This window comes from Temnothorax curvispinosus, unplaced genomic scaffold (assembly GCF_003070985.1).
Source record: "Temnothorax curvispinosus isolate PA1 unplaced genomic scaffold, ASM307098v1 QBEX01008822.1, whole genome shotgun sequence".
In the NCBI taxonomy this organism is placed as follows: Eukaryota; Metazoa; Arthropoda; class Insecta; order Hymenoptera; family Formicidae; genus Temnothorax; species Temnothorax curvispinosus.
Window position 1 is genome coordinate 1612 of NW_020218602.1, and position 14039 is coordinate 15650.

The following is a 14039-nucleotide window of genomic DNA, read 5'->3' on the forward strand; positions in this document are numbered from 1 at the left end:
TTTTAAATATCAGCTAATTCATTAAAACTTCAACGATCCATTGATGAATACGGAAAGATTAGATACAATCTGAAAGTAAGGTGTTGTTAAATAATAATTTGAAACTTATTGAAAAGCCGTGATTTACTTATTGATTTTGAATAGGCGTGAAAACAACTGATTTCAAGTAGCCGTGAAAACAACTGATTTTTTTTAAAAATAATGTAATCGTATTTACAAATATTAAAAAAATTGAAAAAAATAAAAAAAAATTAAAATTAAAAAAATTAAAAATATTTAAAAATAAAAATTTTTAATAAGAAATAATTAAGAAAGAGGGATGCCAAGCGGATTCTAAATTACGATTTTTGAACATAAAAGTGGCTATAACTCAGAAACGGCTCATTTCCGGACCTATGTTTGTATGAACTTTTTTGCTTGTTTTTGGGTCTCGAATCACCTCCCGAAGTGGAGTAGGCGATTTTTTGGACACCCTGTATATATATATATATACACCCATGTGGGAAATAGCTACTGAATTAGAATGTAGTAACATAATATCCAACACATGATACATATAACATATATCATGTGTTGGATATTATGTTACTACATTCTAATAAAGTATATACATTTATCGATTTAGATCCTCTATCCACTCTTCGTTAATAGCTGATATAATTTTGTTGTTGTCCATCATTGTAATATGATTACCTTCCACATAATGAATTTGCACTTTACCTTCGGTAACCTAAAAATAAATTATATTTTTGTTATAAAAACTTATTATTTTTAAAAATTTATAGTCTTATTTGAAAAATATCTATCCAAATTAGATATTTATTTACCTTATGTAGACCATAATCCTCTTCAGTAACAGAGACAATCGGAAATGTAGGTTTTAGCAATGTTATAGGTGATTTAAGGCGAGGTAATGAAGAAATATCATAATTCTGTATAGCGACTATATGATTGTAAACTGTGAAATACATAAGTTTTTGATTTTCGGTCGTCAATACATTTACCTCGTTCGGGAAGTAAGAATGAAATAGTTTTAATTTTTCTTCCCATGTATTACATTTATTCAACTCTAACGTAAGCTGTAAAGAAAATTTTGTGTGATTAATATTAGTAAATATACCAAAATAACATTTGCCGTTCCATTAGTAATATAATGAAAGATTTGACGTATTTATTATTATTAATCATACAATCTTATTAATCATTTATTGTGCTTTATATCTAAAACTATTATTATTATTTAATTTTAACACATACCTACATATATATACATGCAAATATGGAAAACATTTTGTTTTATTATTTTAAAATTTAAATACAAATTCCCGAGAAATATTCATGTTACAATAAGTTATTTTTTATGCATATATTGTTATTTTATTTAAATTTATATAAGATTACAATTACATAAATAATTTTTACAGTAAAAAATTAAAATGTTTTTAATAATTTACTAACCGTTTTCTTGTTAATTGTAGTGTACATTTCCAATAAACCAAGTAAGATTATGTTTTGTAACTCTTCTGGCGAAGTACTGTCCAAATATTGATTAGTCCAACATTTCATTTGGTCAGGAGCTCCATCTATTAGTATTAGTTGTCCTGAGAAATCATTAGCTTCTAATAATCTTGCTAATTCGATGGCAATTAAGGATCCGAACGAATAACCCACTATTAGAAATTCCCTTTGATCTTTTATTTTCTTTAATAAGTGCTAAGAAAATAAATATAAATGTATATGTAAGCTATAATAATATAAAAGACTTGTAATTGTTAGATATTACTTATATATATATGTATAAATTTATTTAAGAATAATTAAAATAAATATTTTATAAGTAACGTTAATCTTCTTACAGGCAGCAAATAAGCGGCTGACTTTATCACTGAATGACTTTCGTCAGGAATATTAAGTAGACCATGTTGCAAACACGTTGCCGAAGATTTGATTTCTGATGCTATAGACTTATATACACTTGAATGTCCTTCGATTCCTGGTAAGAGAAAAACATTGTTCCTACCAATCTCCTTTTTTGTAGCAAGTTCTACAAGAATATCTGGAACAAAATCTGAATCCTTCATTCTTCGAAACAGCATGTTAAAATCTTTATTAATTTTGTTTGTATTATGTGTCTTTCCATGCTCGGTTGTAATTGTCATTTGTCTAAGTTTAGCAAAATTTAGTGTTCTAATGTCTTGCGCTGTCAAGGAAATATCAAATTCTCTTTCCAATGTTTGCTTAATTTCTACTGCCATCATCGAATCCATACCCATTTCGGCCAGTGGCATATTGGGTGGCACTGCGTTTATGTTCTTCAATCCTATTTTGATATAAAAATAAGAATTATATAATTAAATCAATTTTATATTACTCTATTTGATCTCCTGAAATAAAATTGTTACATTTTTTATATATTTATGCACTATTTCAATACAGATGCTTTAAGGGGGTAGTACACTCCGGCGGAAGATCAATTTCAGGATTTATTTGTGACAAAGTGGTAGGCCAATCAGGTTCATGGTGTATACGATATTGAAGTACATGTTTAGGTGCATTTACAGTATTTTTTATATGGACAAATATTAAGAAATGTAGGAGTTATGAGTCATCTCTTTGCGCGCGCGCGCGCTCGACTACGGTGTACGTAGTAGCTCCTGTAAAGTTATAGCACTTAACAATTTTGTGCCAATGAACTTCTTTTTGTTAAGTGCTATAACTTTCACAATTTTTAACATTTTTACAATTTTTGAACGTCAACATGTGGGGAATACATTTAAATTTAATACCCTTTTTGCGTTGTTCCTTTCAGGCACGCCGTACAGGAGCTACTACGTACACCGTAGTCGAGCGCGCGCGAAGAGATGACTCATAACTCCTACATTTCTTAATATTTGTCCATATAAAAAATACTGTAAATGCACCTAAACATGTACTTAAATATTGTATACACCATGAACCTGATTGGCCTACTACTTTGTCACAAATAAATCCTGAAGTTGACCCTTCGCCAGAGTGTACTACCCCCTTAATTGTGAACATTTTTAATTATTTCTTAATTAGTAGAGGAAAGTCCCCTATTATGAGATAGGCTCCTAATATGCGATAGCGAGGTTTCTGCTAAACTAATAGGTTCTATCTGTTGGTTCCATCATGAACTTATTGCCCTTAGAGTAAAACCTATTTAGTGGAAAATTCATTATTTGATCGTGCGTGCACTTGCCTATTACATTTTTCAATTTTGCACATAAACTTTCGGCAATCACGCAAAATAGATGTGGTATCTTATAATAGGGGACTTTCCTCTACACATTATTATGTATTTTATTAAAAATTTTTTAAATTATTAGCTTTCTATAGAAGTTTTCTATATAATGTTGTCAGACGTTAAAAAAATTTTGAAAAGATATAAGAGATATAAGCGAAAAAAAGTTTAATTTATAGTCTTCAAGCAATGAAGGAGCGAAACTAACGAACACAGTGACAATCTGTAGGTTTATGTCATTAAAAAAAGATTTTTGACAAATAAGTGGTTATATATTGGGTGTACAACTTAGTTCAGTCCGTTTTCAAAAGATGGCTGTAGCAGTAAGTGGTGGTCGAAATAAATAGATCGTAGACGTCATACAATAAGCTTAGACATTTGTAAACATAACGTCATCGAAATATTAGTCGATTTGTGTCTGCATCATAAAGTTATTCTCGATTGAAAATGTCAGCTTACGAGCCAAATTCTCGTCATTTGCGGGAGGTTTTAACTTTCTGCTTCAATATAAAGAAATCTGTGGCTGAGGCTCTTCGAATGCTCTCAAATACGGTGAGGCCGCTATTAGTGAAAGAACGTGCCGAGAGTGGTTTCAACGCTTCAAGATCGAACGGTGATTTTGACGTCGAAGACCGGCATGGCGGCGGAAGAGAGAAGGTTTTCGAAGATGCAGAATTGAAGGCATTATTTGATCAAGACTCGTGTCGAACGCAAGAAGAATTGGGAGTGACTCAACAAGCCATTTCAACAACGATAGACACGATAAAGTGATTTTGCAGCATGACAATGCTCGACTCCATGTCGCAAAGCCCGTCAAAACATATTTGGAAACGTTGAAATGGGAAGTCTTACCCTACCCGCTGTATTCACCAGACATTGCTCCCTCTGATTACCATTTATTTCGATCGATGGTGCACGGCCTGTCTGAGCAGCACTTCACATCATATGAGGATATCAAAAATTGGGTCGATTTGTGAATAGCCTCAAAGGATGAAGCGTTCTTCCGACGCGGTATCCATATACTGCCAGAAAGATGGGAAAAAGTAGTGGCTAGCAATAGACAATACTTTGAATAAAACCGTACGTACCGTTCTTTCACAATAAATGTGCGTTTTTCAAGCAAAAAAACGGACCGAATTAAGTTGTACACCCAATATAAAAATGTATTTTTCTTTAATCAACTACGTTTCCATTAATAAAAATGCTTTGACAGTAGAAGCTTAAATAAGTTATCAGTTTATTGAAAAATTTAATTTTTTTGTTTTTTCCAGAAAGCTTGAAGCAACAAATTCTCCAGGAAAATTGTTTTAAATCATTTTTGTAATAATGTAAGAATAATAAAATTAGAATTTTTTATTAAAAAGAGTTTTCTTGTATCGTATATTTTTAAAATAATTGTAGAATTAATGTAACTATTAAAAAGTGTAACAATTTTTATAGACTTTAAATTTGTTTAAAAAATGTTTACTGTGTTCATCATTGTCTACGTTTACACGGTCCGATTTACGTCAATGTTATAACTACTGCCGTTAAACGCCGTGTAAACGCTTTTTTACAACGAAATTATTACATCGATGTAGTAACTAGTCAGTACTCGGGTAGAATTTTGTCGAGGCGTGCCCCAAGTCTGTAAAGGGCCTAAACAGGCATGCCCTAAAATAGGATCGCCAATATTGGGGCTAGATAGGCATGTCGTAAAATAGGCATACCATTGTCGGGCCTAGAAAGGGACTAGAAAGGCAAATTCTGGATAGAATAACCTAAATAGGCTCAGAATAGGCACTAACATGGATGCCACAATCAAGGTCTGCTAACGTTGAACCTAGAAAGGGAATAGAAAGGCAAATTCTGGATAGAATTTCCTTAATAGGCCCAGAATAGGCACTGACATGGATGCCTGCACTATCAAGGTCTGCAAACGTTGGGCCTAGAAAGGGACTAGAAAGGCAAATTCTGGATAAAATTTCCTTAATGGGCCTAGAATAGGCACTGGCATGGATGCCACAATCAAGGTCTGCTAACGTTGGGCCTAGATTGGTATGCCCTAAAATAGGTCTACCATTGTTGGGCCTAGAAAGGGCCTAAAAAGGAATTTTCTAAACAGGCACTAACATGAAAGCCTACCATTGTTGCCGTGAAATTATAAGTTTTACAATCTTTTTACATAAAATTCATTTCTTTTATTATCATGAAATAATTCATTGATTTAATTATTATGTTTCTTAAGATGATTTTTAAAAAATTATATATTTGCGCTGGTTACGACATATGTAGACTATATATAACACTTACATCAAATTAAAAAGTAGTCTACCACGTAAGGCAGTTGGCTCATGATCCAGAGGTCCCGAGTTCGAATCCCACCAAGGTAAAGTGTTGTTTTTCAAATACGAAAAAATATTTATAATTATAGACTGCATCTTAAGAAACAAATTTAGTTATAAAATAGTAATAAAATTTCGAAAAAAAAATTTTTTTTTATGTAAATATCATATAAGGATTACTGGGAAGTTGGGCATGTTTGGATAGGGCCTAGTTAGGCGTGCTAGAATAGAGCCTAGTCAGATATACAAATCTGGCTCTGACTTACACAAGCGTTACATCTCTGTGCAGGTCCTAACCAGGCTTCCTTGATAGGGCCTAGACAGAAATGGGGAAAAACTGTCTACAGCCTTTACAGGCCCCCTTTTAAAGTTCTACCCGGGTAGTTATATGTTATAACTGCGGCGTAAATCGGGCCTATAATAAAGTCAGTTAAACGCACTAGTACTCCTAGCACTGGTGTATATTAAAGCCGTTATACTGATTTAATCTAAAAATGAAGTACAAATATCTTGACTTATAAAATGCCTAATACATATTTTATAAAATATAGCTAATAGTACAATAAAGAATATGGAGAATTTTGTGATTTAATCCGTCTATATATTTATATTGAATATGTTTGAGTAAAAGGGCAAGCGTCATTTTTACTTTTTTTTTCTTTTAACTTTAATTTTTTTTTCCTTTTTCCAGATATCTCACCTCATTGCTGACTAGATTTTAGGAAGAAACAACTCTTATTTTTTCTAAATACTAATTGCAATTTAAATTTTAATTAAAACCTAAGTTATATAATAAATTTAAATAAGGAAAGCGCGTAGGGCTTTTTAAAATTTAAAAAGTTAAGTCTATTGCAATTGTGACAAATAGTTTCTCAAAACAATATAAGTATTCCTGTAAATTCAATTTTAATATTTTTTTTTATACTTCTTATTCGAATATAACTGTACTTGAAATAACATTTTGATTTTACTTCTCTTACATGGCATTATATTTAGTTTTCTTTATTGCTTAGCTTTGTATAAAATTGCTTACCCATGATATGAGCAACCGTTTCAGAAATATTCATTGATCCGCCAATTTTTGCTTTTTCAGCAACAACCATACTGCTTACGACAGGGCGGTCTTGTAGTAGGAATGTTTCTAATGTATCCAAACAGGAAGATATTCGTTGTTGCAATGTACCTCCAATAACCAATTCCTTATTTTCTTCTTGCATATCTGCCACGAGTCCGACATCACCAACAGCACCCCATTGTATCGCTAAACCGTGTAATCCTTCTTCCATCCTCTTCTCACAGATTCTCTCCATTACGGAATTAGCCATTCCATAATTCGTTTGGCCTGCGTTTCCTCTTCCACATGAGACGGAGGAAAAAACGACAAAATGTCGAAGTTGTGGACATATCCTTCTCGACAATTCATCCATTTTCTTCGTCATCCATGCTTTTGATTTGAATGAATCCTCGAACATTTGTGGTAATTGATTTTGGAACGTACAATCTTTTAAAACAACTGCAAGATTAAATATAGCGTCCACTGGTGCTTTTTTCTCAGCAAATTTCAATATAGATTCACAGTCTTCGTGATTCAGATTATCATCGATTGTAACGATCTGTACATCCACACCGTAAGATCGCCATAACTTTACTCTTGATTGCTGATAACCTGTTCTAATCCCGGTTTGTGATGTCAAAACCAGATTTTTTGCACCTCGGAGAGTCAACCAATCTGCTAGCTCTAAACCAAAACCGCCTAGTCCACCCAAAATAACGTAGCATTTATAATCTAGACAATGATATCGTGGATGAGCAAGTAGCGGAGCATCCAAAGGCTCTTCCTCTTTATGAACTCTTATTATTATCTACGAACAAGTAGTTAAGATACATTATTACTATAATGTAAAAAATTATAAATAACGAAGGTTTTATGTTTTATTTTATTATTGATATTGTTTCACATTTTATCATTAATTTCATTATTAATTTTAACATTACGTTGTATAATTTAATTTTACTATTACAAAAAATAACATTTATCTACAATATTTAGGAATAGGACTGGACAAAGCTATGTTTATGTATTCTTGAATAATAGTAAAAGTATAAATTATTATTATTTATTTATATTACAAAAAATCTCTTCGTTGAATGTAATTTAACCAAACCTACATTTGTTACTATCTGTATAGTGTATAGCTTTAATTATAGAAACAAAGAAATCTTTTTAATTTGATATGATAAAATATTCTGTATAATTACATATTTATATATAAATCATAATTACACACACTTATATATATATATATATATATATATATGTATATATATGTATATATATGTATATATATATATTAAGAAATAAGTGTACCTTGCCAATATGTTTTCCAGCAGCCATATATCTAAAGGCAGCTTCTATTTCATTTCTTTCAAAGACTCTTCTGCACAGCGGTTTAATTGCACCGTTTTTTAAACCTTCTGTTATTGTTTTCCACAACCTTGACTTTTGTTCTGCGTTTGAATAGAATAATTTATCTAATAAAATACCGTAAAAACTGACACCTTTAGAAAAGATAGATATATCCAAGGAATTATTGGACACCATATCAAATTTTCCAATTTCCAGAAAACGGCCACCATTTGCTAAACAGCGAACAGATGCTTGCAATTTCTCTTCGGCTAAGGAATTCAATACGATATCCACCCCACGACCTCCTGTACGCTGCATAATCATTTGTTCAAAGCTTGTATCTCGAGAGTTTCCGATATTATCTTCGGAGATAGAGGGAAACGTTTCTCTTATAAACTGCCGTTTCTCGACAGTTCCAACTGTCGTAAAAATTTCACAACCTTCGTGAAGCGCAAGATAAATGGCAGCTTGACCAACACCTCCAGTACCCGAATGGATCAAGATTTTGTCTCCTTTTTTCATTTTACCCTTTATGTATAAAGCATAGTAGCACGTGCTGTACACACATGGAATCGTCGCTGCGTCTTCCATTGTCCATTTGTCAGGTATAATCCAACTAAGATATTTATCAGCCACGACACTATTCGTCATTCCTCTATACATAAAAATTTTAGAAATGTGTTTATTTATCTAAACGTTAATTTAAAATGACGTACATATTACGTACTTTTGATTTGATATTAAATTTAAATTAATGCTACTTAAATTAAAATATTATTAGTATTAATTAATCATAATTATATAAAATAGAAGTTAATACTGCCAATGGCAAAAAGTTTTTTCTACTACATCTAATTTTTACCCATGTGAACATAATCCCATTATTCTCTGCCTATGCGAATTGAAACCAACAAATTCCAAGCCAATGAAACAATCGTTACCGAGTTCGAACGGTGCGATAGTTTCAGGGTTAAGTCTACCAGTGGTTACCATGATATCTCTAAAATTAATAGATGTATAAATTACATCAATGAGGTCTTTATGATTCATGCGAGACATTTTGCTCTGTGCCCAGCAGATAGTACTCAGATCTCCTTGTACCTGTTATGAATAAATATTAATTATTATTATTTCTTATAAAATTATTATTATAATATTTATAATAGAATATCTCGACGCACCATCTGTTTAACGTAAGCACTCGGTACGAGTTTTAGTTTCAACGATGGTAATGGAAAATGCCTGTAGGATCCCCAAACGTTACCGAAACGTAAAACATTGATAGGTAGATCCAACTGCAACTGTTTCATGTACAATGATTCTTGCAAAGAAAAACCGGGCGCTTTGTTATCTTGAATGAATACGCTTTTAATTATTTCGCCCCCTGGTTCTTTTCGCAAACAATTAATAAAACCGAGCAGTCCGCATTCGAAGTCTTCTTCCGAGACTAGTATTATCTCCGTATCTACACCAGTCTCGCTTTGCACACTCATGATTGACTTTAGTTCATTTACCCACGTAAACTCATAATTGTTCACATGTACAATCCGCTGGTTCTTCGCAATACGTCGCATTTTTCTTAGTAGTAAAAGCGTCTTTTCATTTATTTGTTTCTCCAGTATGACATCTAACTCATATGTTTTCAGATATGAATAATCGCAAACCGCACCAGATTTTTCCAGAGTTAGTATAAAACCTTGCGGCATTAATAAAGGCAATAACTGTTTATATAATTCCTTGCTATTTTTTGTCAAAATATCAAAACCAATGATCATCAAACAATTTTCGTTTTTTGATAACTTAGTAATCTCCGTGGTAGAAACATCGTTGGGCAAAGAGATATTTGGGAATATTTCGTGTGTCATCACGAGTTTGGTGTGATGTTGAATCTGCGGCAAATCATTTAAAATTTTACTAACAAGTGGAGAATTTAAATCTTCTGGTGCCACTTTATCACTATCATCGACAAATTCGATAATTTTAACATTTATCATATTGCAACACTCAAGTGCAATGTGCGTCGACATTTTTATTGCATCTTGTAACGACATAGTTTCTAAATCACGATGAGCAACAAATTTGTATTCTTCAAGAACGGCCTTGACTGCTTTTTGTCGGCGAAGTATAGGTGTAGCCACAATGCCACAAATTTCTATTCCTCCAGATATTATAACGTTTAAAGATTTGTAATGACGAACAGAGAATTCTGCAATTTAGCAAAAGAAATTGATTTGTCAGGCAATTGGCCGCATTGTGTATTACTTAGGCTAACGGCAGAGAACGAAACATAATAGCCGGTCACGACTTACGATTTTTTCTGCCTTACTTTACGTCCACGACTACGACAAACGTCTCGTCATCAGTTTTAATTTACTTACGTCTATCTTCAATTGGGTAATCCTGAATTAGCTGTATGTGATATTTCGGATCGATAGTCAGTTTGCGAATTCTTGTTGGAACCAAAAGATTTCTTGAATTCTGTCCTAATATCATCATCTGTAACATACTGTCCATAAATGCCACCCAATTAGATGTCCATGCGATATGGCCGTTTGATCCCGAAACCGATGCACTTTGTAATCCACGAAATACACCGGTGTATTGATAACCACGAAGCCTTAATTCCTTGTAGATGTCTTTTGTATTCATTTCTTCTTCATCATCGACACATTCAGCAAGATTAGCAGAAATTTTTTCATTTTCAACATTAGTTGGAATTTGTAATATTCCAGTAACCACAGCGTTATCTCCTTCGGTTATTTCAAACCTGTTGGTACCTTGATATAGATATAAATTTTTTAAATATAAAATGTTATAATAAATTAAATAAATGAAAATATATCAATATGAAGTTTAGAATCTTACAAAAGCAATTGATTTGTAAAAGGAAAGATACCTGTGTTTGATTTAATTATTCTCATCCGTATATTTTTTTTTATTTTACTTTAATTATAGCATATAGAAATATCGCATCATAAAAGTGGCTTAAATCTTAAAATCTAATACTCGCATGAGAAAATTAACTGTTTATGTGATAATATTACCTTCTTGAATCAAAAAAGTTAATTCAATCTCATTTTGTTGTGATAGTACTGTAGCACGAATAAAATTAACGTCTTCAAATACGATTGGTACATTGGTACACTCTTGTTTATTCAACGATGCCATCATCTCCCAGAGACAAAAAAGATATCCCATAGCCGGAAATAAAATTTTGTTATCTACGACATGGCCCATTAAATATATGAATGCCTCATCAGCTACATCAATATTGATAACCATTTTTCTATTGAAAATTACTTTTTGATGAATATATTGAAACACGTAGAAGTCTTCGGAATGATTCCATCTACAAACATTATTACGTAAAATGCACTTATAAAATACAGTTGTTTATTTATTACCAAAATTACGTGAAATTTACTGAGATCCTAATATTTCTTAAATTCTCCTTTGCTTTTTATAAATATGATACATTATGTGAGTATATTTATTGTTAGGATAAGTAAAATGAGATCATTTGGATAGAATTGCTCAAAAGAGACCGCCCTTCGATGATCTTAACTGATCATATATATTGTCAAGATCTTAATCCCAATCGTAACATTTTAAAAAGTTACTTTCTAAAATTCGAAAAGTGAAATATCTCTCAAACGAGTGAAATAGAAGTATAAGTGTAACGAAAAGTAAACATTGAGCCTGTGCATTACGAGTGATTCGCCACTCTAAGAAAGAGTAAAATTGCGCTATGTAAGTTGGAGTGAAATCGCACTCTATTTTAGTGAAAGGCACTCTTTTCGAGTGCAGTAGATCATTATCCATAGGAGTGAATTATGTCTACAATTTTAAGTGGGAAATTTCACTCTGTTAGAAACATTTATCAGTCAATCTTTAGTGAAATGTGATTTACTATAGCTTTAGAGAAAGAGAGAGATTGTACTCTGGTAGAATAGTCGTTCTAGAAATTTGAGTGAAAAATTCATCTTATGAGTGCCCGCATTTACTCAAATTAGAGTGACAACTTTCTCTTTTAGAGTGACTATCGCAATAACTCTAACATATTAGAGGCGAAACCACTTTATAAGATTTAGAGAGTAAAATCGCCGAATAAAGCTGACACTTATACAGAAAAAAAGAATGTTCTTGATTTGAAAATATCTTTAGTTTTAACGTGGAAATCTTGAAATGAGATTATATTGCGTCAAACTTACTTGAAGAATACTTGCTTAAATAAAGTCATTATATAGTGCAACCAAGAAAAAAATGTTGAAATAAAAAGTTGAAATTTTTATAATTCTTGTAAGTTTCATATATATATATATATATATATAAGCAAAATTTCCTTATAAGAATTTCAACTTTTTATTTTAACATTTTTTTTCGGTTGCACTATATAATGACTTCATTCAAGCAAGTTTTCTTCAAGCAAGTATTCTTCAAATAAGTTTAACGCAATATATATAATCTCATTTCAAAATTTCCACGTTGAAACTAAAGACATTTTCAAATCAAGAATATTCTTTTTCTCTGTGTATTATTTATTAACAAATTAGTAATAAAATGAGTTTTATAAGTAAAACGTAATTTTCCAATAATTCCGCAATTCTACATAGGTTTTCAACTTTTTACGCACTGCGGAATTTATTCCATATTATTTGATTGCAACGCGAAACGAGAATTATTATTGTACAATTTCACATAGGTTTTCAACTTTTCACCTGAAGCACTAACAAGGGAACCTCGCGAAGTGGAAAATTCTGATTTTAATGAAACTTTCCACATATGTAGGGGGAGTAAAAAGATGAATTTAGATATTTTTTGTAGCAGCCCAAAAACGGTTTTAAAGGGTAAAATCACTTCTCATATGTAGAGCGGTTTTTTGCTTTCCTCGATATATTTCGAAAAGTATTTGAGATATCAAAAAATGTTTCAAATAAAAGTTTTATGGTAAAATCTCCTCTATTCAACAACATTAATATAATATTTTTTAAAAATAATTTTTTAAACAAAAATTTTTTTTTTCAAAATTTTATTAATGTGGTTAAATAGAGATGTTTTTACCATAAAACTTTTAAAAACAAATAAAGTACTTTTACTTCGCCAGTGAGTGATAAGATTAACAAACTCCTTTGCTTCGACCAAACTGGCTATTTTTATTTAATTAGCACAACGCATTTCGACCAGGATTCCGGTCCTTTTCCTTGTGTATTCAGTTCGTAGACTCATTGCTGTCACTTTGATTTAATGGAGTATTTTGCAAGCGGTTAATATTGTACTCACTTGAAAAGGACCAGAATCTTGGTCGAAACGCGTTGTGCTAATTAAATAAAAATAGCCAGTTTGGTCGAAGCAAATTAAGGAGTTTGTTAATCATAAAACTTTTATTTGAAACATTTTTTTATATTTCGAATACTTTTCGAAATATATCGAGGAAAGCAAAAAGCCGCTTTACATATGAGGGGTGGTTTCACCCCTTAAAACCGTTTTTGGGCCGCTACAAAAAATATCTAAATTCATCTTTTTACCCCGCCTACATGTGTGGAAAGTTTCATTAAAATCAGAATTTTCCACTTCGCGAGGTTCCCTTGTAAGTCTATTTTTGTATAGCTAAACTAAAAATATACGCTTTCTGCATTTAAAATAAAATATATATAGGTATAATGTTTAAAATTTGGCGAAGGTAAGAAGTAAAGTTCTAATGCACTCACAGTTCAGTGCAGCAATAAAAAACAAATTTTTTATCTACATTATTCGAAAAAAAAACCAGAAATGTAATTCAATATTATGTTGTTTGTTAAATATAATTTTTTAATAAATTCACTTTAATGCTTTAAAGTAAAGCTTATGAAAGTTTTTGTCATTCGGATATTTTTCATTTGTACATAAACGCAAAATATGGATACCTTATGAGAGGAGAAATCATTGAGGTACCGCGGCTTACAGGAAGTTTTTCTATCGGATAAAGATTTGCAATCTGTGGCTGCAATCCTGCATTATAAAGTTTTCCGATTGATTCTAAAAATATCTCACCACTATGATTCTCGGT

General features: G+C 31.6%; 1 protein-coding gene across 1 annotated transcript; it reads right to left on the reverse strand.

The window, feature by feature from the left end:
* Positions 1-580: 580 nt before the first annotated feature.
* LOC112458333 (fatty acid synthase-like) lies at positions 581-14015 on the reverse strand (the record flags this gene model as incomplete). Its single annotated transcript, XM_025021917.1, has 11 exons — positions 581-730; positions 828-1079; positions 1459-1713; positions 1857-2320; positions 6620-7448; positions 7955-8648; positions 8856-9094; positions 9175-10199; positions 10372-10770; positions 11038-11342; positions 13897-14015. Coding segments are annotated over 11 exons (4698 nt in total), but the record flags the coding sequence as incomplete, so codon positions are not given.
* Positions 14016-14039: the final 24 nt, after the last annotated feature.